The sequence below is a fragment of the Telopea speciosissima genome, chromosome 7, assembly GCF_018873765.1.
Source record: "Telopea speciosissima isolate NSW1024214 ecotype Mountain lineage chromosome 7, Tspe_v1, whole genome shotgun sequence".
In the NCBI taxonomy this organism is placed as follows: domain Eukaryota; kingdom Viridiplantae; phylum Streptophyta; class Magnoliopsida; order Proteales; family Proteaceae; genus Telopea; species Telopea speciosissima.
The window spans coordinates 59,917,438-59,942,496 of NC_057922.1; the positions used below are offsets into that span (position 1 = coordinate 59,917,438).

General features: G+C 44.1%; 2 protein-coding genes across 2 annotated transcripts; both read right to left on the reverse strand.

The window, feature by feature from the left end:
- Positions 1-430: 430 nt before the first annotated feature.
- Positions 431-7,114, reverse strand: LOC122668745. Its single transcript, XM_043865279.1, has 9 exons — positions 7,010-7,114; positions 5,568-5,687; positions 2,426-2,524; positions 2,137-2,200; positions 2,029-2,051; positions 1,754-1,912; positions 1,302-1,355; positions 913-1,089; positions 431-814 (listed from the first exon to the last, which is right to left on the reverse strand). The coding sequence occupies exons 1-9, from the start codon at positions 7,112-7,114 to the stop codon at positions 431-433; spliced, it is 1,185 nt and encodes a 394-aa protein (XP_043721214.1).
- Positions 7,115-7,424: 310 nt separating this feature from the next.
- LOC122669303 lies at positions 7,425-24,911 on the reverse strand. Its single transcript, XM_043866049.1, has 4 exons — positions 24,841-24,911; positions 24,389-24,442; positions 24,030-24,176; positions 7,425-7,839 (listed from the first exon to the last, which is right to left on the reverse strand). The coding sequence occupies exons 1-4, from the start codon at positions 24,841-24,843 to the stop codon at positions 7,456-7,458; spliced, it is 588 nt and encodes a 195-aa protein (XP_043721984.1). The 5' UTR covers positions 24,844-24,911; the 3' UTR covers positions 7,425-7,455.
- Between the last annotated feature and the right edge of the window lie 148 nt (positions 24,912-25,059).

The following is a 25,059-nucleotide window of genomic DNA, read 5'->3' on the forward strand; positions in this document are numbered from 1 at the left end:
CCTAGTAAGTGAATGCAACAATTACTGAAAGTTCTAAAGGGTTGTTTCATCATAGAGGTCAATGTGCTAGAACCCATATTATACCATAAAAGGTTACTACAATCTTAAGGAGAGTGACAAGTGGCAAGACTCAGCTCCACCAAGTGTTCATGATTTTATTCATATATCAATCTATATGCGGTTGCTTCATTCAATGATTAAACGGTTGAGATAAGTTCTATATACTCAACTTATCCAGTAATATTTTCAACAACTTCCAAAACCATCAAAATGTAACCAAATCACAAACTTTACCAAGATGGAAGCATTGCAATGTTTAGCCCTTCAAAGCCTTACAGTTCAACTTCTATTAGACTGCTTCTCGTAGAAGACCAAGTTCATGACTTTAGGGGGTCTACCACCACCAACACAGAGTAACCATGTAATGTTCTCATCGGCAGTTTTGAGAGAGACCAGGCCCTCCATAGTAGAAATGGTAACCATGGCTAGAACTAGTATTTTCATTGATGTGCACATCATAGCACTGAGGATTAGCTGCAAATGGAGTGATACCTTCTGGGTTTGCCATAATGTTGGTACTACTATCAACCACTTGAAGATTGCGAAAATAACTTGATTTTGCATATCCTTCAGAGGGAAAATGTCCACTGCCCATCTGAGTAGTTGTATGATAGCCATCTGATTGTGAATTCGTGATCTCGCCACCCCAATGCACCATGGATGCACTACCTGCTAAACCTGTGAGGATGGAGTCAGGCCAGTATCCTAAAAGCTCGTTTTGCAGTTGGATCCACCAATTTCCGCTTACTTTGTCCTGAAACATTGTAGTATTGTTATCATTGTTTAATTCAGTATATAGGACTTGATTTCTTACAGGTGAGGATATTGAATTTGAGAATTTTTTATTTTTACTTCAGTGAACAAATGTAAAATCATTTTTGCCTTGACTATGGCAATAGTTATATCAAACTGCTCTGCACTGTAGATTGAGACTGGTTTTATGATGGAACCGAGATAGATATTTTTGTTTGTTTGAACAAAACCAGGGCACTGTAGATTGTAGCAACCTGTTTGCTCGTAGCCATCATCCTGAAGATCAAATGAATGTCTCTTATACAGACATGAAGTATGAATATGTCTCAAATTAGTGCAGAAAAATATACACAATTAAAAGACAAACACTAACACACAAGAATGTTTATAAGCCATTATCTTTTCCTTTGAGTATGATACTTAGCGCTATAATAAATACAGAATGTGGTCTTTGAAACAGGTTAATTGATATTGAAAAAGTCACATACAGTCCAATACAAGAAGAACCGTGTCTGGTTATCTCCTAATAAACTTGGATAAACCTGTGACAACAAAGGCAATTAGTCAATCATTGATTTGATTCTATAGTGGAAATTAAATTAAAGATTACTAAATCAAATGCAAATATTTCACTGCATTGAAATGCATGACTGACTGATGCAAGTGTACATTTTGTTGGATTCTGAGCCATGAAATGCAAACCTTTTTTCCCCCTGATATTGTAATTTTTATTTCACTGTTGGATCTCAAATGTCTTTTTTTGGATAATTTCAATTACTTAATAACTGGCACTAATTCTGTTAAATTTTCTTCTAACTGTGTTTCTGTTAAGTTTTCAGAGAAATTTCAAAAGAGAGCCTACACAACAAGAAAAAAGAAAATTGCTCAGAAGACACCATGGTCTACAAACATGAATGAACATGAAGATACGGAAGTTTACCATCCATCCTGCTTCAGCAGTGGTCTTACTGTTTGAATCATCAGAAATAACCCAGATTTGAGACAAGCTGAATTCACCATTTTTCACTTTTGGGTTCCATACATTTATGCCAGCATATGCTCCATGGTAATTGCCTCCTCGCAGATAAACTATGGCATGCTAGTCCATATATACACATCAAAAGAAGAGAATAAATTGTGTTCCCTGATTGAATCACAAATATAAACTGAGAAATTTTTTAAAAAGGGGAGAGAAGAAATGGTTTCAATAGTTACCTCATGGCCAGAATCTGGAAAACCTGAAAAGGTGAAAGACTTGTGACCAAGTTTTGTTTTATATGGTTGAGTCCTTTGAATGGGGATTGTTCCTGTTGGGCATCTTACTTTTGTGATCTTGATTGCAGAGGTATCCACTTTTTTTCCCATTCGGATATGATGTGGGTCTTATCTATCAAACCAGAAAAGAATTTTAGTCATAGTAGACAACAGATGAACTAGCTAAGACAAGTGTTGTCTAATCCCCAACAATAATTGGAGAATTCACAAAATATTCTTGTAATGAACCAGTGCTCTGAAAACTTATGGCACTGCAGGTAACCAAAACTGTATCCTGTGGCCTATTGAAATTGAAGAAATATGTAATGTTGAGAATATGTCATATCAAAGAAAAGAGGAAAACCTGTATTGTGTGGTTCCTAAGCAAAGGATGATCAAAAGCAGGTTGTTTGTAGATATCAATGCAGTCAATTACATTGTTATCTTCAATCTGCCAAAAATTTCATAAGATTTATGAGAACCTTCAAATTCTAAAACAAATAAATAAAACAATTTGTAGTCGCAACATTGGTAGTCTTGACGAATGATTTGTTGTCTCTGAGATGTCTAACAAACCCTTCTTCATCTTTCAATGCATGAACACATCTATGATTAATCTCACAACCAATTGTAACAGATAAAAAAACAAGACAAGCAAAATATACACTACTGCTAGGCATTTCTGGTTCAATGCTCTCAACTTAACTGAAATCTTTCTTAATTTTCCACCTCCAAGTACACCATATAAATACATCTCAGATACTCTGTCCACATATTTAAGGAGATGGAAGATTGGAAGGACCAACACGTAAAGGATATTGCAGTTACAGCTTGCCAGTGAAAAGATAAGAGAGTAGAAAGCTGTACAACAATATAAAGGAGGATTTTTGCTATTCAAATCTTATTGCATATCATTATCACTAAATGTTACAAATTTGTTTTCTCAAATTTGCTATTCAAATCTTATGGCCAATCATTATCACAAAATGCTAAGAAATGAAAACTTAGTGGGGAAAAAAAGACCCACCTCAACTTATTCCGTACCATATTGGGTATTGAAACTTCCATTTGCACTGTTTCTTAGGCTTTTAACCAACCTGGATAGCTGGTTTGATCTTGTCCGGTCTGCCCTGGGTAAAATGATCTCATGAATTTCAACCACAAATAGGGGAAAACTAGAACGAATCCATCTTCCTAAAGACTCCAGGCGGTAGGGCTCCACGCGCTCCACCTCGAGGACCCTTTTCTTCTCTGTCAACAACCACATCTTTTCTCAGGTCACTGTAGGAAGGTAAGGGGCATCGTTTCCTGTCTCTCTTCCCTTCTTCACTGTCTTTCCTCATTTGGATTTACAGAGTTCTAGGGCATCATGTCCTCTCTCTCTTTGAGTTTCGGAACAAAATCTGCAATTCCTTCTTTGATAATCGAGCTCCTCCGATGATGAGTTTGCGTTCTCCTGCGCCTACAAACCTAGATCTCTGAATCTTGGTAATCCAGTGGAATTCCACCCGTTTCAAACAAATCCGGAGAAATTCTGAAATTCCATTTTGCTATTGCAAACTGGAAAGATTATCCCGCCAAGAAGGGGACATTGAAATAACGGATTTAGATGAGGGTATTTTGGTCCATTAAAAAATATGAAATGTTAAGGGCACGTTTGGTAACGGTCCGAACAAAGAACGCCCGTTCTTGACTAGAAACGTTCTTTTGTGTTTCTAGTCTGGAACGGCGTTCTGAGACTGAAAATGACCGTTTGGTAACGGTCTCAAGAACGCCGTACAAAACGAAAATGGTGTTTGATAAAACCTGTTCTTCCCTATTTGATGTTAATTATAATAATGCCATTTCTTTGTCAATTATACCAAAAAAAGACTTGTAAAATCCTTCTCTCTTAGCAACCTTAGCAACCTTAGCATAAAATTAAAATATCTGATTAACATAACTAAAGTAAGTATAAAAATATGTCAAATTTCAAAGATGCTATTAAAATTGGGTTCTTGTGTGGATTAGTGGCATAACTGACTATGCTATGAACAGTTGAATAAAGAGGGCCTTGGTGGACTCAAACCACCATCCTCTTGGAACATGCTCATGTTCCAAGTGCTCCACCAATTTGAGCTAAAGACCCATCAAGCTGTCAATGAATTAACACAACAGATTGAACCAAATTATATTCTCCATTCTTTTTTGAATTAATTTGCAATGAATGAATTTTAATTGCCCAAGAAGCACAAAAGAAATCACTCAACAAAGCTCTGGAAAGGGAAAGCGTTTTTACCCTATATGTGTGGCCTGTAATCTCCATTCTATAAAATCTTTGTCTTCAATTCTAAGCAAATCCCAGATTTGCACTCTGCTAAAGCCTTCCTGAATTTTCCTTTGTTATAATAAACTTCCAGCATCTCCTAACAACAAAATTAACAATTAAAAATGGAACCGAATATATTTTGCTGGTCTGGTTCTTAGGAGGTCCTTTGATAATTAATACTAAAATGGTACATGTCATGCAGGTTTAACTTCCCAGGTGAAAGCCTGAAAGTCGTCGTTTTCTCCTCTAAAAAACTTACAGATCTTGGATTTGAGTTCAAGTACAGCTTAGAAGAGATGTACAAGGGAGCCATAAAAACAGCTAAGGAGAAGGGTTTCCTTCCCCTTTCTAATCCAAACCCAACTCAATAACACTAGCTGGAACGCTAAACCAAAATCAGAGGAAAAAAACACAAACAATGAAAGCCAAGAGGATATAAAAGGAGGGAGGGGGCAAAAGAAGAGGAATTAGGCACAACATCATAATGCAAAATCTCTTCGATTCTCTCTACTTTAACCTGAAGCTCCAAACTTTGATTCCCAATTACTAACCAGACTGTTCTGTGTTGTGCAATTGAAAAAAAAAAAAAGGAAACACATTCATAATGATCCTCATGCTTATGTAAGAACATCTCATCATGATCATCCCATAGAGAACTAGTTCTGCAAATTCATAAGTGAATGTGCTAGAGATAGATGTATCTTTAAGGGAGTCTATTCATCAAGGACACCATATTTCTATGTTGCTTTACCTTTTATTGTATAGAGCAATATCTGGTTTGTCGTCCCACTTAGTGGGGTTTCTTTGTCTTCTTAATTGAAGTGCTTATTCATTTAGAAAGGGGGAGGTGGGGGGAGGAGATTGAAGTACAACCAAATGCTTTGTAAGAATTATTCCTTTAGCTAGAGACCTGAATCACCTGACTACCATGCCAAGCCTTCCAATCTAAGTTGGCATCTTACAGAACATAGTCCAACAATCACATAATATCAGTCCATACAAAGAAACCAGTTGATTAACACCTGAGCTCAACCAATCGACAATATTTAATACTGAAAACAAAATAAATCAACGTTGAGCAAACCATACAGGTTTGTTCTAGATCAAATCAGCCAAAAGAACCTTAATCATCAGGCATAATTTGAGAACCAACCAAATTCAAATTAAAAATCCCCATTTTCAATCGAATTACCTCACGAAGCTGATGTGAACACCCAGGCTTCGATGAGCCCCAATGAGCAATCGATGCAAAGAAAATCCCATATGTGATGAATGCCCATGTCGGATTCTTCGCATTGCAATCGAAACACATCTGCATAAAAAATCAAACAAATGAACAGTGAGAACCGAAAATGATTCATATTGTATAATGAGAACTGCAAGAGTTTTACCAAAAGAAAAAAACAAAAAAAAAGAGAACTGCACGGGTTGGTTCTTTGGAAGAAAAACTCCTTATAGTCTTTTGTTCCTGGTGAGTTCGGGATTTGTTTTAACGCGTGCGCACCAAGGCGGCTTTGGTGTGTGTGAAGTTTTTTTTGTGCTCTCAACTGGTCTTTAATCTATTTTTCTATTGCTGACATCAAATAGGCTAACATCAGCCATAGTGTGTTCAAAGTTGGGGCTTGTCATTGTCATGAACCTTATTGACATACACTATATTTTCTCTGCCGTTGAAGATATTCCTGGCATTGAATGAGCATCGTTTGATGCGTCACCAACGTCAACGATCTTTCAATCTGTGCCGTCTAGAATGCTTTGGACGCCACCAATAACAACTAGTTTTCTATGTCATCTATGTTTTCTTTTTTAGTGCCAAATGTCTTCTCTTTTTTGAAAAGGGTAATTTTCATGTATCTCCCTTGTACTTTACCCAATATTCACGAGTCACGAGTCACGAGTCACGACACTCCCTCCAAGTTTAAAAATCACTTCCGTCACCCTTTAGAGTAATGAGGTAAACTTAAAACAATCCAAAAAAATGAAAAGACAATTTTAACCCAATTGAGATCGTCTATGGCCTAGCTATCCGTAGTGGCTTGTGTGGCACAGCAAGGGCTGTGCGTGCAATGATTGCCTTACCCCCAGCTCGAGCAAGGCGTTTGGGCAGGGATAAGGTGATCTTTGCACACACGGCTCGGTCTGTGCCGCAGCACAGCAAGGGTTGTGCATGCAATGACTGCCTTACCCCCGCTTGAGCAAGGCGTTTGGGCAGGGGTAAGGTGATCTTTACGCACACGACTCAATCTATGCCGCAGAGGTCGCTACGGGCAGCGCGCCGTAGAGGGTCCGGATCCATTTTATCCTCAACCCAATTCTTTCCTTTTGTTTGAAACTCATTATTAAAGACGACAAAGCCCTGCAACAAATACCATCTTCTCCTCCACCGATGACCTGAGCAACTAAGATGCAACTTTGTTAAGTCGGTAACCTTCGACCCATCCTTTCTAGTTTTCTTCTCTCACCCAGTTTCTCGCGTTCTCTCTTTCTCTCTTTCCTCTGCTCTCTCCCGTATAGCACAGCCACATGCTTAGGCTTAGGCTCAGCCGAGCATACATCCTGGCTATTATGTTTTTAGGGTTGTTCACTTTGCAATGTCCTCACCTTCGTTTTCATCTTAATTAGGTAAGCTAATACCTGCGGTGATGCTTCCACTGTAGCTTTCAGCGATTGCAACAACGACAGATTAGGTGAATTTTCCACGGCCTCTTGTTGGTTTGTGCTTCTGAGAATTCCGACCATCTGATCCACCAGCTGGTCTCCTACCTCTGATTTTATTCATGTATCAATCTCTCCTACTGTACACAGTTGCTTCATTCAAGGATAAAACAGCTGAGATAAGTTCTATATTCTCAATTTATTTATTAATATTTCCAACAATTTCCAATACCATCCAAAACTTTACCAAGATGGAAACATTGCCATGTTTGGCCCTGCAAGGCCTTGTAGTTCGACCTCTGTTAGACTACTTATTGTAGAAGACCAAGTTCATGACTTTAAGGGGTCTACCACTACCAACAAAGAATCGTTCAAGGTACAACTACAAGAAGTTGAACTACAAGAACCTGCATCTCATGATGTTCTCATCGGCAGTTTTGGGAGAGACCAGGCCCTCCATAGTAGAAATGGTAACCATAGCTAGAACCAGTGTTTTCATTGATGTGCACATCATAGCACTGAGGTTTAGCTGCAAATGGAGTGATACCCTTTGGGTTTGCCATAATGTTAGTACTACTATCAACCACTCGAAGATTACGAAAATAACTTGATTTTGCATATCCTTCAGAGGGAAAATGCCCACTGCCCATCTGAGTAGTTGTATGAAATCCATCTGAGTGTGAATTCGTGATCTCGCCACCCCAATGGACCATAGATGCACCACCTGCTAAACCTGTGAGGATAGAGTCAGGCCAGTATCCTAAAAGCTCGTTTTGCAGTTGGATCCACCAATTTCCGCTTACTTTGTCCTGAAACATTGTAGTATTGTTATCATTCTTTAATTCAGTATATAGGATTTGATTTCTTACAGTTGAGGAGATATTGAAATTGAGAATTAATTTTTTTATTTTTACTTCAGTGAACAAATGTAAAATCATTGTTACCTTGAATATGGCAATAGTTATATCAAACTGCTCTGCATTGTAGATTGAAACTGGTTTTATGATGGAACCCAGATAGATGTTTTTGTTTGTTTGAACAAAACCAGGGCACTGCAGATTGTAGCAACCTGTTTGCTTGTAGCCATCATTCTGAAGACCAAATGAATGTCTCTTATACAGACATGAAGTATGAATATGTCTCAAATTAGTGCAGAAAAATATACACAATTAAAGGGCAAACACTAACACACAAGAATGTTTATAAGTCATTAGCTTTTCCTTTGAATATGATACTTAGCGCTATAATAAATACAGAATGTGGTGTTTGAAACAGGTTAATTGGTGTTGAAAAAGTCACGTACAGTCCAATACAAGAAGAACCGCGCCTGGTTATCTGCTAATAAACCTGGATTAACCTGTGACAACAAAGGCAATTAGTCAATCATTGATTTGATTCATTGATTTGATTCTATAGTGGAAATTAAATTAAAGATTACTAAATCAAATGCAAATATTTCACTGCATTGAAATGCATGACTGACTGATGCAAGTGTACGTTTTGTTGGATTCTGAGCCATGAAATGCAAACCTTTTTTTCCCCTAATATTGTAATTTTTATTTCAAACTGTTGGATCTCAAATGTCTTTTTTTGGATAATTTCAATTACTTAATAACTGGCGCTAATTCTGTTAAATTTTCTTCTAACTGTGTTTCTGTTAAGTTTTCAGAGAAATTTCAAAAGAGAGCCTACACAACAAGAAAAAGGAAAATTGCTCAGAAGACACCATGGTCTACAAACATGCATGAACATGAAGATAAGGAAGTTTACCATCCATCCTGCTTCAGCAGTGGTCTTACTGTTTGAATCATCAGAAATAACCCAGATTTGAGACAAGCTGAATTCACCACTTTTCACTTTTGGGTTCCATACATTTATGCCAGCATATGCTCCATGGTAATTGCCTCCTCGCAGATAAACTATGGCATGCTAGTCCATATATACACATCAAAAGAAGAGAATAAATTGAGTTCCCTGATTGAATCACAAATATAAACTGAGAAATTTTTTAAAAAGGGGAGAGAAGAAATGGTTTCAATAGTTACCTCATGGCCAGAATCTGGAAAACCTGAAAAGGTGAAAGACTTGTGACCAAGTTTTGTTTTATATGGTTGAGTCCTTTGAATGGGGATTGTTCCTGTTGGGCATCTTACTTTCGTGATCTTGATTGCAGAGGTATCCACTTTTTCCCCATTTGGATATGATGTGGGTCTTATCTATCGAACCAGAAAAGAATTTTAGTCATAGTAGACAACAGATGAACTAGCTAAGACAAGTGTTGGCTATCCCCCAACAATAATTGGAGAATTCACAAAATATTCTTATGAACCATTGCTCTGAAAACTTATGACACTGTAGGTAACCAAAACTGTATCCTGTGGCCTATTGAAATTGAAGAAATATGTAATTTTGAGAACATGTCATATCAAAGAAAAGAGGAAAACCTGTATTGTGTGGTTCCTAAGCAAAGGATGATCAAAAGCAAGTTGTTTGTAGATGTCAACGCAGTCAATTACATCGTTATCTTGAATCTGCCAAAAATTTCGTAAGATTTATCAGTGGTCAACAAACCTTCAAATTCTAAAACAAATAAATAAAACAATTTGTAGTCACAACCTTGGTGGTCTTGACATATGAGTTGTTGTCTCTGAGATGTCTAACAAACCCTTCTTTATCTTTCAATGCATGAACACATCTGTGATTAATCTCGCAACCAATTGTGACTGATAAAAAAACAAGACAAGCAAAATATATACTATTGCTGGGCATTGTAGCTTCAATGCTCTCAACTTAACTAAAATCTTTCTTACTTTTCCACCTCCAAGTACACCATATAAAAACATCTCAGATACTCTGTCCACATATTTGAGGAGATGGAAGATTGGAAGGACCAAAACGTAAAAGATATTGCAGTTATAGCTTGCCAGTGAAAACATGGAATGTACAGTTGCAAGATAAGTTGCAGTTACAGTGCTTGCCAGTGAAAACATGGAATGTACAGTTGTAAGATAAGTTGCAGTTACAGCTTGCCAGTGAAAAGATGGAATGTACAGTTGTAAGATAAGAGAGTAGAAAGCTGTACAATAATATAAAGGAGGATTCTTGGTATTCAAATCTTATTGCTATCAAATCTTATTGCCTATCAGTCTGCGCTGCATAGGCCGCTACTATAGGCAGCCCGCCGTAGAGGATCTGGATCCATTTTAACCTCAATTCATTTCTTTCTTTTTGATTGAAACTCATTATTGAAGACGACAAAGACCCTGCAACAAACACCATCTTCTCCTCCACCGATGACCTGAGCAGCTAAGATGCAACTTTGTTAAGTCAGTAACCCTCGATCCTTCCTTTCTAGTTTTCTTCTCTTACCCAGTTGTTGTGTGTGAAAACCTCCGTCGCCCGGTTCACCCACGGATGAGCCTGCAAAAAATAGAGTGAGCGCAGGAGAGCTGGTGTGGTTCCGGCCTAGGAATCTCCGACGCTCAAGTTAGGTCTCTAGTGCAATAGCGTAACAGCTTAGTAAAAGTGAGATGAGCGTTTGAGCTCCATATCTAAGTATTTATAGAGTAAGGTGAGGCGATTGGGAGAGTCCTAGTATGGTAGGAGTTCTTATCTTGGAAGGCTCTCTCGCGTAGAGCGAAGTGAAGAGTTATTTTCGGGGTCGGACTCTTATTAAGGTAAGAGTCCTAATGGGATTGTGATTCGGTATCGTGATAGGATTGTGGCTCGATCCTTAATCAGCGATTCTCGGATTGTGCTGACGTGGCTCCGCAATTCCCGGCGAGCCGTTACAAAGGCTTTTGTGGAGGGCTCGGCCTCAGTGGTCGGCCTCAGAGCTCGGCTTCAGAGTTCGGTCTCGGTCTCGGTTGACTGGCGTGAGGTCGGCTCGGGGTTGATGGTTGATTTGGGGGTGCTTTGCGGGCTGAGCCGTGATGCTCATCTCGGCCATGTGATCTCTCAGGGACCGGGTTGGCCCGACTTCCCTGGTTCAGGTCGGTCCTTGGATTGACCTCGGCTCAGCCAGATGGCAGCATCTAATTGGTGGGGTAATTCTATGCCTTATCACAGGCCCCCCACTCATCAGGGGTCAGCTCGGCCCTGATGAGTAAGAACTTTTTCCACTTGGTTGTCCCACGTATTTGACTGAGCTGAGCTCGTTTTGTCAGCGATTTGACGTTGTACAGTCTGACAGTTGGGGTGTCGGTGCCACGTCAGTCGGAGCCATTATGGCAGGCTCGGGAACTCGAATCGTCTTTTGATCTGGGCCGTTAGATCTTATTGAGTTCTTCTCGGCCGTTGGATCTTCTCTGCTCAGTGGCTATAAGTAGGCGACCCTTCTTCATTCATTCTTCACTGTTTCAAGTTTTTGACTGCTAGGCTAGCTCGGATTCTTCAGCCCATTCAACGCTCGGCGTTCTTAGCTTTCCCGTGGCTCTTTTTTCTCGGCTCTTTTTCCTGAAGAAGTCACTGGAGAAGGGGTGGTATTACTTCACCCGCCATACTGGGAAGAACATGGGGCTGAGCCACAACAAGTTTCTGGTTGAAACACCGTCCTCAAATAAAAACTTGAAGCCTCGATTCTTCTTTGCTTCCATCCCGAACTGCCCCTTCCGGGCCGAGTGGAAGGTGATCCACTTGGGTTACGTCAACAGGACCTTGCCCTTGACCGAGAATGAGCTGACCTCTCTAGACCTGATCCACCAGCATCAGCCTTTTGATGTCCTCCAGCTCTTGGACGAGGGGTTCCTTCAAACGTGGCATATGACCCCTAGTAGGAGTCCGAGCTAAGCTGTCTTCAGTCTGCTGTGGTCGGCTGGGGCATCCGAGCCGACCTGTTTACTTAGTCTTTTCTTTCTTTTGTCATATTTCTAACATGTTGTTTCTCTTGCAGTGGTTGGTCACATTCCCCCAATGGACACGACTCGGCTCAGGGCCAAGACCATCATGGAGAGGAGGAGAAAAAACACCGAGAAGAACTCTCGAGGCGAGTCTTCCAAGACGTTGAAGGGCAAGGCTGTGCTGCCAAGCCCAACTGACACGGTGGTCAACCTCGAGGCTGAGAAAAGCAGAGCCCCGCTGAGTCCCTCTCGAAGAGGGAAGGGTCGAAAGGACGAGCTGAGCCCGCCGAGGGACATCAAACGCCAGAAGCTCTCGGTCAATCTGACGGGTGGTGGTCCTCTACCCATGGCCTAGCCGACCGATGTCTCCCGGTACGTCCTGGGGAGGGCCTTGGCCAATAATGTCCCGCTGAGGCCGAACTGGCGCCTCTTCCCAGGGGACTCGGTCCTGACGTCAGCCGCGCATGCAAAGGAATGGCTCGATGCAAGTCGGCTTCCTCGGGAGAGGAAAATGCTTGAGAAGTTGACCAACCCCGAGCTCCTCTCCTCCCTGTTCCAAGACTTTAATATGGTAAGCTTTTTGTTCGGCTTTTATTGAGTGGTTCGATCTGTTGTGCTCGGCCTTTCTAATGTTCGGTTGTCTTTTTCAAGGGTTTTCCAAGGCCGTGGAGACCCTCCTCCGATTTGAACGGCTTCTGACCGCGAACTCCTCGCTTGAGGCTCAGGTCGAGTTGGCCAACAAGGATGCTTGCGAGGCCGTCCTGAGGCGTCGGGAGACTGCAGCAAAGCTCGATGAAGCCGAGGCCGAGGTCAAGAGCTTGGAGGAGGCGGCGGCAAAGCGGGGGGAAGAGGTCGAGGCCTTGAAGGTTCAACTCGACCAAGCCAAAAAGAAGGCTAAGGACGACCTGGCATGGGCTCGAGCCGTGGATATTACCGAGTACCTCATGTCGGAGGAATACGCCGAGGTGTGCCATGAAATGAGGAAGCCGCCGTATGGCGAGGGTTATGAGGCTGGTCGGGCCGACCTCTTGAAGGAGATAAAGGCCGCCTACCCCACCCCCAATCTTTCCCATTTTAAGGATGACACGACCACAGTGGTCGAGGAGTTGGGAGACGATGCTGCGGTGGAGGTTGACCAGGCCGGCCTAGCCGTAATCGTTCCCCAAGATGAGTTCGTCGAGGACGCCACCGTCAAGGAGGTCATCGTCGAGGACCACCTCCACACCGCCGAGCTCTAGGCTCCCTTTTCTTCTTTTGATTTACACATCCCCCTGCGCGGGGTTTTGGATACTTTTTTTTTTTTTTTTTTGTATGTACTGGGCCGAGCTGCCCACTTTTTGTAACCATGCCGGGCTATCGGCCTTTAATGAATAGAAAACTTTCTTTTTACAAATTGTCTAAGTGTTTGAGCTCGGCACTCATTTGCCTTTCTTTCCTTGCATGTGTTGTTCTTGATTGTCTGTGTGCCATGGCCGATTTGCCGACCCAGCCTTTTAGCCGAGTTTCAGGACTTGGTTTTTTTTTAGCTACACTGTGCTGGGTCGTTCAGGTCGGCCTGACCGCTTGGTCATGAAACGTCTGCGATGGGCCGAGGTCATGTTGTCGTCCTCTTTATTAACTTGTCGTCTTCACCGGTCAGCTCAGGCCAGCTACTACCTGATTGGTTGTGCGGCCGAGCTGACTCTATGGCCGAGCACAATGGCTTGGATATTTTTGCTTGCTTTTTGGCTTTCGTTCGGCTCGGCTGTGGCTAGAATTTGTGCTTGCTGGTCTAGTCGTTGAACTATAAGGGTCGGTCTTCTAACTTAGCCAACCTATGTGGGTCGGTCTCTGAGGTCGGCCAGGTCTATGAGGACCGATCTTACGACTTGGTTGCCGACCTTTGAGGGTCGGTCTTTGAGGTCGACCGGTCTATGAGGACCGATCTTACGACTTGGTTGCCGACCTATGAGGGTCGGTCCTTGAGGTCGGCCAGGTCTATGAGGACCGGTCTTACGACTTGGTTACCGACCTATGAGGGTTGGTTTGTCAGGCCGGCCAAGCTTATGAGGACCAATCTTATGACTTGGTTACCGACCTATGAGGGTCGGTCCTTGATGTCGGCTAGGGCTATGAGGACTGGTCTTATGACTCGACATGCTTGGAGTTTGAAAGTAGCTAAATAGTGGAGAAAGACTTTGTTTTATTGAATCGTGAACGTTGAGGCCGAAGCCGAGTACAAAATATGCTCGTCATAGACCGTGCCGAGTATGATATCTAAGAAGACTACTGAAAAAATTTCTTCAAATTTTCTGAGTTCCACGGCCTCGGTACCTTCTTGCCCCCCGGAGTCTGCAAGCGATACGTTCCTGGGCGAATTTGCTTGGAGACTATGTACGGGCCTTCCCAATTTGGTGTTAACTTCCCCTGCTGCTTTGGTTACGACGCGCTGAGCTTTCTGAGGACGAGGTCTCCTTGGTGAAAATGTTGCTCCTTCACCCTCGAGTCGTGGTACTTTGCCGTCTTCTATTTGTAAGCTGTGTTCTGAAGCAAGGCGTTCTCTCAAACTTCGTCAAGAAAGTCGAGGTTGGCTCTAAGCCCATTCTCGTAGGTCTTCTCATCAAAGTTGAGCACTCTGTATGATGACGCTTTGACCTCGACGGGAGTGAGGGCTTCGGTTCCATATGCTAGCCGAAAAGGACTCTCCCTGGTCGGTGTTCTCATGGTCGTCTGATATGCCCATAGGACGTTCGGCAGCTCTTCCACCCATCTTCCTTTGGCTTCATCCAATCTTCTTTTGATCACCGCAAGTAGTGTTCGGTTCGACACCTCCACTTGCCCATTGGCTTATGGATGAGCTGCCGAGATCGAAAAAAAAATCGATGTAGAAGTGCTTGCAAAACTCTCGGAAGGTCGGGTTATTGAATTACGTGTAATTATCCGTGATGAGCACTTTTGGTAGTCCGAACCGGTAGATAACCTTATCTCGGAAGAACTTCTCCATGCTCTTCTCGGTGATGGTTGCCAAGGGCTCAGCCTCGACCCACTTGGTGAAGTAGTCGATCGCCACGACCACATACTTTTGGTTCTTCGATGTCGGGGTGAAATCTTCGAGAATGTCCATCCCCCACATAGCAAAAGGGATCGGGCTCAGCATGGGGGTCAGCTTTGTTGCAGGTTGGCTCGGCACTGGTGCGAAGAGCTGACACTTCTTGCACGTCTTCACATACTTTATGGCCTCTTCTTGCATTCTCGGCCAGTAGAACCCTTATCGAAGTATCTTATATACTAGGGGCTTAGCCGCCCATGTGGCTCCCGCATATTCCTTCATGCACCTCGGCCAAGGCGTATTCGGCTCCCTTCGGTCCGAGGCATCGGAGAAGGGGTGCTGAGATGGCTTTCTTATAGAGCACTCCTTCGATCATGGTGTACTCGGCAGCTCGGATTTTGACTTTTCTTGCTTTTTCCCGACTCTCTGGGAGCTGGTCATTCTCTAAGTAGTTTACAATGGGGTCCATCCAGGTCGGCCCATCCTCCTTGATGTGTTTGACGCTTTCTTCTTGCAAGGAAGGCTTCTCCAGAATCTCAATGTATACTGATCGGCTCAGATTTGGGAGGTCGGCCTCGGCTAACCTAGACAGGGTGTCGGCCATGACGTTCTCTTTCCTCGGTACTCGGGTCATTTCAAAGTGCTCGAGCTCGGAAATCATCTCTCGTGCTCGGCTCAAGTAGGCTATCATTCTTTCATCTTTCGCCTCATAGTCTCCGTTGATCTGGTTGACCACAAGTTGCGAGTCTCCTCATACCCTTAATTGCTTGACACCTACAGCCTTACTCACTCGGAGCCCAGCTAGGAGGGCTTAATACTCGACCTTATTGTTCGAGGCTGGGAACTTGAATCTTAGGGCGTATTGCATGCGAAAGCCCTTGGAGCTGACTAAGATCAGCCCGGCCCCGCTCCCCTCGGGGTTGCTTGAGCCGTCAACGTTCATGGTCCAGGTCGGGTCGGTCTTAGCTCCCACATTGGCTTCTTTCGCTGTCTTCTCTTCCCCGACCTCGAGGTCGGGCATTGTACACTCGGCGACAAAGTCGGCAAGTGCTTGCCCTTTTATCGCGGCCCTCAAGCGATAGCTTATATCGTACTCACTCAGCTCAACCGCCCAGGTGATCAGCCGACCTGACATGTCGGGCTTGTGCAATATTTTCTTGAGAGGCTGGTCTGTCAGCACAGCGATCAGATGAGCTTGAAAGTATGGCCTTATCTTTCTCGCGGCCGTGACAAGAGCGAATGCTAACTTCTCGAACTTGGAGTATCTCGTCTCGGAGTCGACAAGAACATGGCTGATGTAGTATATGGGCTTCTGAGCTCGGCCTTCTTCCCTTACCAACACTGCGCTGACTGCCACCGGGGTAGCGGCTAAGTAAACTTGAAGCTCTTCTTTTGGCTCAGGTCAGCTGAGAAGAGGTGCGTTGTCTAAGTATTTCTTCAGCACTTCAAAAGCTTATTGACATTCATCTGACCAAATGAGGTCCTTCGGGTTCCGGATGTTCTTAAGGGCCTTGAAGAACGGCAGACACTTGTCGCCCGACCTCGACATGAATCGTGTCAATGCCGCCACTTGCCCGTTTAGCCTTTGTACTTCTCGGATCATCCTTGGAGGGCTCATCTCTTGGATGGCCTTGATTTTCGTCGGATTGGCTTCGATGCCTCTAACGGAGACCATGAAGCCGAGAAACTTTCCCAAGGTCACGCCGAATGCATACTTGGCGGGGTTCAGTTTCATTTAGTTCTTCCTTAGCACGCCGAAGGCTTCTTCCAAGTCGCCCAAGTGGTTCTCAGCCTTCAAGCTCTTCACTACCATGTCGTCCACGTAGACTTCCATGTTCCTTCCAATCTACTCGCGAAATATATAGTTCACCAGTCGTTGATATGTTGCTCTGACGTTCTTCAACCCGAACGGCATGACCTTGTAACAGAAATTTTCTTGGTCAGGTTCGGAATGCTGTGTATGACTCATCCTCCTCATGCATCATTATTTGGTTGTAGCTGGAGTACGCGTCCATGAAGCTCAACATTTCGTGCCCCACCGTGGCGTCAATCAAGAGATCAATCCGAGGTAGCGGGTACTCATCCTTTGGGCAAGCTTTGTTAAGGTTAGTGTAGTTGATGCACATCCTCCATTTCCCGTTCGACTTGGGAACCATAACGACGTTTGCCAACCAAGTCGGGAATTTTTCTTCTCGGATGAACCCTGATCGTCGGAGCTTCTCTACCTCCTCTTTGATCGCGGCTTGCCGATCAAGGGCGTAGTTCCTTCTCTTCTGTTGGATAGGCTTTTGGCTCGGATCCACGTGGAGTCGGTGCTCGGCTATGTGCCTCGGTATGCCCGGCATGTCGGCGGTCGACCAGGCAAAGACGTCGGCATTTGCCCTTAAGAATTTTCCCAGCCGACTCCTTTGTTCTTCACTCAACAATGACCCGAGTTGTACTGTCTTCGTCAGATCTTCATCGTTGAGGGAGAACGGGATGAGGTCTTCCACAGGTCTTCCGTGCCTTTCTGTGAGCTCATCCTACTGGTCTTCAAGGAGGTGTTCGACGCACATCGTCATCCCTCGGACGTTGCCATTATTTTGCTTGATGAATGTGCTGTAACATTCCCAAGCTTTCTTTTGATCACCTCGGATTTCTCCAATGCCGTTCTCTGTAGGGAACTTCATCTTCAAGTGTGTCAGCGAGATGATGGCTTAGAGAGGGGTCAATGATGGACGGCCAAGTATGGCGTTGAAGGCCACCACCGACCGTACTACCATGAATTTGACTTGGATCGTCGCTTGACATGGAGCTTGTCCGAACGTGACCAGTAGGTCGATTGAGCCCTTGATGGTGGCAAAGGGTCCCAAGAACCCGTGAAGTGAGGTGCCCTCCGGCTTGAGTGCTTCATCATCGAAGCCGAATTGTCGGTACGCGTCTAGCGACATAAGGTCCACGGATGTGCCCATGTCGACCAATACGCAATGAATGGGCCTCTTTGCAATTTTCACCTGCACTACCAAAGCATCATCGTAAGGCAAACTTATACCTTCTAGGTCGGCCTCAGTGAAGGAGATCGTCGCCTCAGACTTTGGCCTTTTGCCTGAAAACTCGGCGACCCCTACGAACCGAGCACTTGCCTTACCCTTCAGTATGGATTCTTATCCGGGCCCTCCAAGGATGGTGTATATGGGAGCTCCTTTATCACTGCTCGGCCCAGACCCGTCATCTTTCTTCTCAGCTCGGGCTTTATCTTCGTCACACTATGCCAGCCTATTTTTGGGCCTCGGCTCAGCTCTCCTTTGAACCCGATCTTCAGGTCGTCGACCCCCACATTCTTCTCGGCCTCCTTTAACATATCGCTTCAGGTGCCCCGCCTTTATCAGCTCTTCAATTTCTCTTTTCAGCTGATAACAATCCTCGGTGTTGTGATCGATGTCCCCGGCTTGCATCAGTCAGGGTCGGCAGATGTACCCGCCGTCCTGTATTTGCATCACCGAGCTCGATCTGATCTCTCAGCTCGACGATCCATCCTGGGTCGCTTTTCCTCCTTGCGGTCATCAGTCGTCGGCCTTTTCTTCTTGGATCGGCCTTCGTTTCCCTTTCGGGCTTGGAGTACCTCGGCCATATTTACAAACTCATTGCACCTCTCCAAGAGCTCGGCCAGGTTTTTGGTAGGCTTCCGTGCTAAGTCCTTGATGAGGTCCTTGTTATGAGGTCTCATCCTGGTCGCCCTCTGCGACCGGCCTTTTCTTCTGATCGGCTTCGCTTCGGCAGTCGCGGCATATTACAACTCATTGCACCTCCAAGGTGCCGTAGGCCTAAGTCTGATGAGGTCCATGTCGCGTGCTTATCGCTGTGTCCTTGATGTCTAAGGATTCTTTGTTGAAACGTGAAACGAGCGCTCGGATCGACTCATCAGATCGTTGCTTCACGCTGAGGAGATTGACCGTCGTCTTCTTGTGTTTCATGCTACTCTGGAAGCGCGTGACAAAGGCTCGGCAGAGCTGAGCAAAGCTCGTTATGGAGTTCGATGGCAACCAGGGGAACCATGAGGTTGTCATGCCTTTGAGATATGAGGGGAAAGCCTGACAAGAGACAATCTCGGTTCCCCCGTACATGGTCATCATCACGTTGAAGTAGTTGATATGATCCGTCGGGTCGGTCGTCCCGTCATACCGGTCGAAGGGAGGTGGCTTGAACCCAGCCGGTAGAGGCACGGTCATGATCTCGGGAGGATAAGGGTGTCGTCCGACCAGGGAATAAGTGTCCGTGGTCGCCTGTTTCTTTAATCCCTCCACCTGCTCGATCAAGTCTCGTAGCTGCTTTTCCAGCTCGGTTTCAGGTGCTCGATTATTCGGCTCATCCACCTGACGTAAATTGTCCCGTTCATTTGGTCGATGTCGACCATTTTATCCTTTAGCTCGGGATCGGTTCACTTGGTCGTCCCGTTGAGGTCGGCCATTATGGTCGGCTCGGTCAGCATCACTCCTTATTTTTCTTTCTATCTGGAAATTGGAGCCACCGGGGCTTCTCGGCTGCTCTTCTCAGAGAGGCGGAGGGCTTCGGCGTCGGGAGCTACCTCTGTTGTTCTCGGTGTGCCCTCGATCGTCCGTCCTCTCTGAGCCGGCCCAAAAATACCGATCTCCTCGCTACCGATGCCGCTGGTTCGATCTCTTGCTCGGTCCTCTGGCTCCGACGATGCTCCTGCTCATTTCGTCGAGCGCTCCTCTTGGGACACGAGGGAGGAGTTTTCTGATGAGGCGGATGTGATAATGCAGCTCGGCCCGATGCCGGCCACCATTCTGCTGTAAGTTTCCCTCTACGCGGATCGGGGGTGGAGGGGGCACGACCAGTGGTTGACCCATCAGTGCACCCCGGGTCATCTGGGTCATGAAAGTATGCAGCATCTCGTTAGTGTAGAGCATCTGCAGCTGCAAATCCATAACTTGCTAGTTATTCGCCGGGGCTTTCGGATCCAAATTCTTTAGTAAGGGTGGCGGAGGTGGTAGGCTCAACCCTTTCAAGTTTGGCTTGACCTGTGTCCGGTCAGCCGCTGCTGTGTCCAACACACTTCCACCATTCCCACCCTTCGACAGGCGAGTTGGATTGGCTATGGCGCCCGTGCTGGGCTACACACCCCCTGCCCGAGGGGGTCTTCCGGTCTTGCCTTGCAGTGATGCTTCAGGGGGCGGCAAACGTCTCGTTTGCCTATCAGGTTGAGGCTCATACCCGCAGGAGGCGAAGCCGTGCTGTCCTGATCTTGTTTGCACCACCATTATCTTCGCTCCTTGGATTGGCAGAAACGACGATGACTAGTTAAAGTCATTCCCACAGACGGTGCCAAATCTGTTGCGTGTGAAAACCTTCGTCGCCCGATTCGCCCACTAATGAGCCTGCAAAAAATTGAGTGAGCGCAGGAGAGCCGGTGTGGTTCCGACCTAGGAATCTCCGACGCTCAAGTCAGGTCTCCAGTGCAACAGCGTAACAGTTTAGTAGAAGTGAGATGAGCGTTTGAGCTCCATACCTGAGTATTTATAGAGTAAGGTGAGGTAGTTGGGAGAGTCCTAGTATGGTAGGAGTTCTTCTCTTGGAAGGCTCTCTCGCGTAGAGCGAAGTGGAGAGTTATTTTCGGGGTCGGACTCTTATTAAGGTAAGAGTCCTAATGGGAGTGTGATTCGGTATCGTGATAGGATTGTGGCTCGATCCTTAACCCGCGATTCTTGGATTGTGCTAACGTGGCTCTGTGATTCTCGGTGAGCCGTTACAAAGGCTTTTGTGGAAGGCTCGGCCTCAGTGGTCGGCCTCAGAGTTCGGTCTCGGTCTCGGTTGACTGGCGTGAGGTTGACTCGGGGTTGATGGTTGATTTGGGGGTGCTTTGCGGGCTGAGCCGTGATGCTCAGCTCGGCCATGTGATCTCTCGGGGATCGGGTCAGCCCGACTTCCCTGGTTCAGGTCGGTCCTTGGATTGACCTCGGCTCCGCCAGATGGCAGCATCTAATTGGTGAGGTGATTCTATGCCTTATCACCAGTTTCTCTCGTCCTCTCTTTCTCTCTATCCTCTGCTCCCTCCCGGATAGCACAACCACATGCTTAGGCTCTTTGGATATTATGTTTTTAGGGTTGTTCAATTTGCAATGTCCTCACCTTCGTTTTCATCTTAATTAGGTAAGCTAATACCTGCGGTGATGCTTCCTCTGTAGCTTTCAGTGATTGCAACAACAACAGATTGGGTGAACTTTCCACGGCCTCTTGGTGGTTTGTGCCTCTGAGAATTCTGACCATCTGATCCACCAGCTCGTCTCCTACCTCCAGTCATGCTCAATCAACTTGCAGAGGCGAGCCGCTATGGAGATCAGACTTCTCACCAAGAACATTGTGTTCTGCTTCAGCTCTTGCAGGTAAAGGAGAACAAGACTGCAATTAGACAGTCAGGTACCGTCCAGGGGAAGAAGGACGCAATGGCAGCCCTGTATTTGCTCTATTCCACGAAGGAGAACAAGATCAGAAAGCCCACCAGATTTTTGAACTATGATTCTATCCATTGAAGATCTTGTATCTATTGAAGATGATGTCGGCTCGGTTGATTCAGAATAATCAAAATGCAAACATAGATCCTTCAATCCATCTGATTTGTCATGACTAACAGCCCCAAGTAGTACTTTGTCACCTACATCATCTTCATACAAAACTGAGGAAGATTGTGAACATCGTTAGTGTAGGTCTTCACCGTCTTCAAGAGTTCACTTCAACATTTGGTTCAAGGTAAATGAGTTTTGGAGGAAGAAGAGATGAATGGGGAGGACCATAGAGAGAGAGAGAGAGAGAGAGAGATAGAGAGAGAGAGACAGAGATTTTGGTTTTTTTCTATAAAGGGTAGAATAGTAAGTTTACCCTTGTCCAAGGGTAGTTTGGGCATTTAAACAAAATTAACTGGATGACATTATAATTTAACCGCAGACAACTAAAGTAGTGGACTATCTTGTAATAAATCCCTTTAAGTAGGGGAGATTCAAGTGATTTTTAAACCTAGAGGAGGTGTCGTGAGTATTGAGCAAAATATAGGGGAGATTCGTGTAAATTACCCTTTCGAGAAACACAACTTTTAAGCCCCTTTAGAAAAGTGTTTTCAAGGATATCTCGAGCCCACTTGATAACTTTACAGGTGTTTCTGTTCTGGTTATGTGCTGAGAAACAGTAAAACAGTTTTTTCATTTTCTATGCTAAGAAACCGTTTTTGACCCGCTTGGTAAACCTGTTCTTGGAAACAAGCAAAACCCTTCTTTTTTTTTTGTTAAATTAACAAAAGGAATCGGAGAGCTTCTTCCCCAAATCACATAGTGAACAAATATAGGAGTTTTTATCGGGCACACTTTTCCAATTTTCAGCCAAGAAACGACATGTGTCAAAAGTCTTCTAGGGAGCATAAATTTTGATTTATGTTTTTAAAAACAATCACAAAAAACACTTCGTTATCAAGAGATTTTTAGATGTTTTTCCGTTTGGAAACAATCACAAAAAACACTTCGTTATCAAGAGATTTTTAGGTGTTTTTCCGTTTCTCAGAACGGAAAAACACCAAAAATTGTTTCTCGTAAGGTTATCAAGCGGCACCTCTTCTCTATAAAACGTTGTGTCGCAGACTTTAAATGATCATTCTTAATTAGTGCTTCATTTCCTCTCTCTCTCTCTCTGGTTTTTATAATCATATTGAGAGTTCTCTTTGTTCCATCTTTTATTTGATTGAGAGAATAATCTGAATCTTCCAACATGGCCCAGTAAGGAACTACAATAATTACTGGAAGTCCTAAGGGATTGTTTCATCATGGAGGTCAGTGCACAAGAACCCATATTATATCATAGGGGGCTACTACAATCTTAAGGAGAGTGAGCAGTGGCCCTGATGACCTGATCCGACCTTGAGCCCGAACATGGGTTGAGATATCCTAGCCCTATAGGGCGGGTCAGGGTGGGAATTTCTAGCCCTGAGTTAGGGCAGGGCCAATCTAGGGTTGAGGCCTCGGGCTGACCCTGGTCCAGCCCATCCCAACCCTATCTTCTTTTTTTTTGTTCCACATTCTTTCTTCGTGCTTCTTCTTCTTCTTCTTCCCAACCTGGCCAGCCCATGCATCTCCCTTCCCCCCATGGTCAGGGCCAATCAGGTTCAGCCCGACCTGACCTTGAGGACGGGTTAGGGTTGGATTTTCTGGTTCAGGGCCGAACCGGGCCTGGGCCTTGCTAATGGGACATAGGGTTGGGCTGCGTTTTGTAAGGCCCGACCCTGTTACAGCCCTACCAATAAGTGTTTGTGATTTTATTCATGTATCAATCTCTCCCACTGTACACAGTTGCTTCATTCAAGGATAAAACAGCTGAGATAAGTTCTATATTTTCAATTTATTTATTAATATTTCCAACAATTTCCAATACCATCAAAATGTAACCAAATCCCAAACTTTACCAAGATGGAAACATTGCCATGTTTGGCCCTGCAAGGCCTTGTAGTTCGACCTCTGTTAGACTACTTATTGTAGAAGACCAAGTTCATGACTTTAAGGGGTCTACCACTACCAACAAAAAATCGTTCAAGGTACAACTAGAAGAAGTTGAACTACAAGAACCTGCATCTCATGATGTTCTCATCGGCAGTTTTGGGAGAGACCAGGTCCTCCATAGTAGAAATGGTAACCATGGCTAGAACTAGTATTTTCATTGATGTGCACATCATAGCACTGAGGATTAGCTGCAAATGGAGTGATACCTTCTGGGTTTGCCATAATGTTGGTACTACTATCAACCACTTGAAGATTGCGAAAATAACTTGATTTTGCATATCCTTCAGAGGGAAAATGTCCACTGCCCATCTGAGTAGTTGTATGATAGCCATCTGATTGTGAATTCGTGATCTCGCCACCCCAATGCACCATGGATGCACTACCTGCTAAACCTGTGAGGATGGAGTCAGGCCAGTATCCTAAAAGCTCGTTTTGCAGTTGGATCCACCAATTTCCGCTTACTTTGTCCTGAAACATTGTAGTATTGTTATCATTGTTTAATTCAGTATATAGGACTTGATTTCTTACAGGTGAGGATATTGAATTTGAGAATTTTTTATTTTTACTTCAGTGAACAAATGTAAAATCATTTTTGCCTTGACTATGGCAATAGTTATATCAAACTGCTCTGCATTGTAGATTGAGACTGGTTTTATGATGGAACCGAGATAGATATTTTTGTTTGTTTGAACAAAACCAGGGCACTGTAGATTGTAGCAACCTGTTTGCTCGTAGCCATCATCCTGAAGATCAAATGAATGTCTCTTATACAGACATGAAGTATGAATATGTCTCAAATTAGTGCAGAAAAATATACACAATTAAAAGACAAACACTAACACACAAGAATGTTTATAAGCCATTATCTTTTCCTTTGAGTATGATACTTAGCGCTATAATAAATACAGAATGTGGTCTTTGAAACAGGTTAATTGATATTGAAAAAGTCACATACAGTCCAATACAAGAAGAACCGTGTCTGGTTATCTCCTAATAAACTTGGATAAACCTGTGACAACAAAGGCAATTAGTCAATCATTGATTTGATTCTATAGTGGAAATTAAATTAAAGATTACTAAATCAAATGCAAATATTTCACTGCATTGAAATGCATGACTGACTGATGCAAGTGTACATTTTGTTGGATTCTGAGCCATGAAATGCAAACCTTTTTTCCCCCTGATATTGTAATTTTTATTTCACTGTTGGATCTCAAATGTCTTTTTTTGGATAATTTCAATTACTTAATAACTGGCACTAATTCTGTTAAATTTTCTTCTAACTGTGTTTCTGTTAAGTTTTCAGAGAAATTTCAAAAGAGAGCCTACACAACAAGAAAAAAGAAAATTGCTCAGAAGACACCATGGTCTACAAACATGAATGAACATGAAGATACGGAAGTTTACCATCCATCCTGCTTCAGCAGTGGTCTTACTGTTTGAATCATCAGAAATAACCCAGATTTGAGACAAGCTGAATTCACCATTTTTCACTTTTGGGTTCCATACATTTATGCCAGCATATGCTCCATGGTAATTGCCTCCTCGCAGATAAACTATGGCATGCTAGTCCATATATACACATCAAAAGAAGAGAATAAATTGTGTTCCCTGATTGAATCACAA

What these genes read in the sequence shown, in the direction of transcription:
- LOC122669303 (XM_043866049.1), bottom strand. An exon ending in GGTTCTTCTTGTATTGGACT is followed by an intron (nt 24,177 to 24,388) that starts GTATGTGACTTT and finishes TTTGATCTTCAG; the next exon opens with GATGATGGCTACGAGCAAAC. An exon ending in TAACTATTGCCATAGTCAAG is followed by an intron (nt 7,840 to 24,029) that starts GCAAAAATGATT and finishes ACAATGTTTCAG; the next exon opens with GACAAAGTAAGCGGAAATTG.
- LOC122668745 (XM_043865279.1), bottom strand. Translation starts at nt 7,114, where the DNA reads ATGGTCGGAATTCTCAGAAGCACAAACCAACAAGAGGCCGTGGAAAAT. An exon ending in ACCACACAATACAGGTTTTC is followed by an intron (nt 2,201 to 2,425) that starts CTCTTTTCTTTG and finishes CTGGTTTGATAG; the next exon opens with ATAAGACCCACATCATATCC. An exon ending in TTCCAGATTCTGGCCATGAG is followed by an intron (nt 1,913 to 2,028) that starts GTAACTATTGAA and finishes TATATGGACTAG; the next exon opens with CATGCCATAGTTTATCTGCG.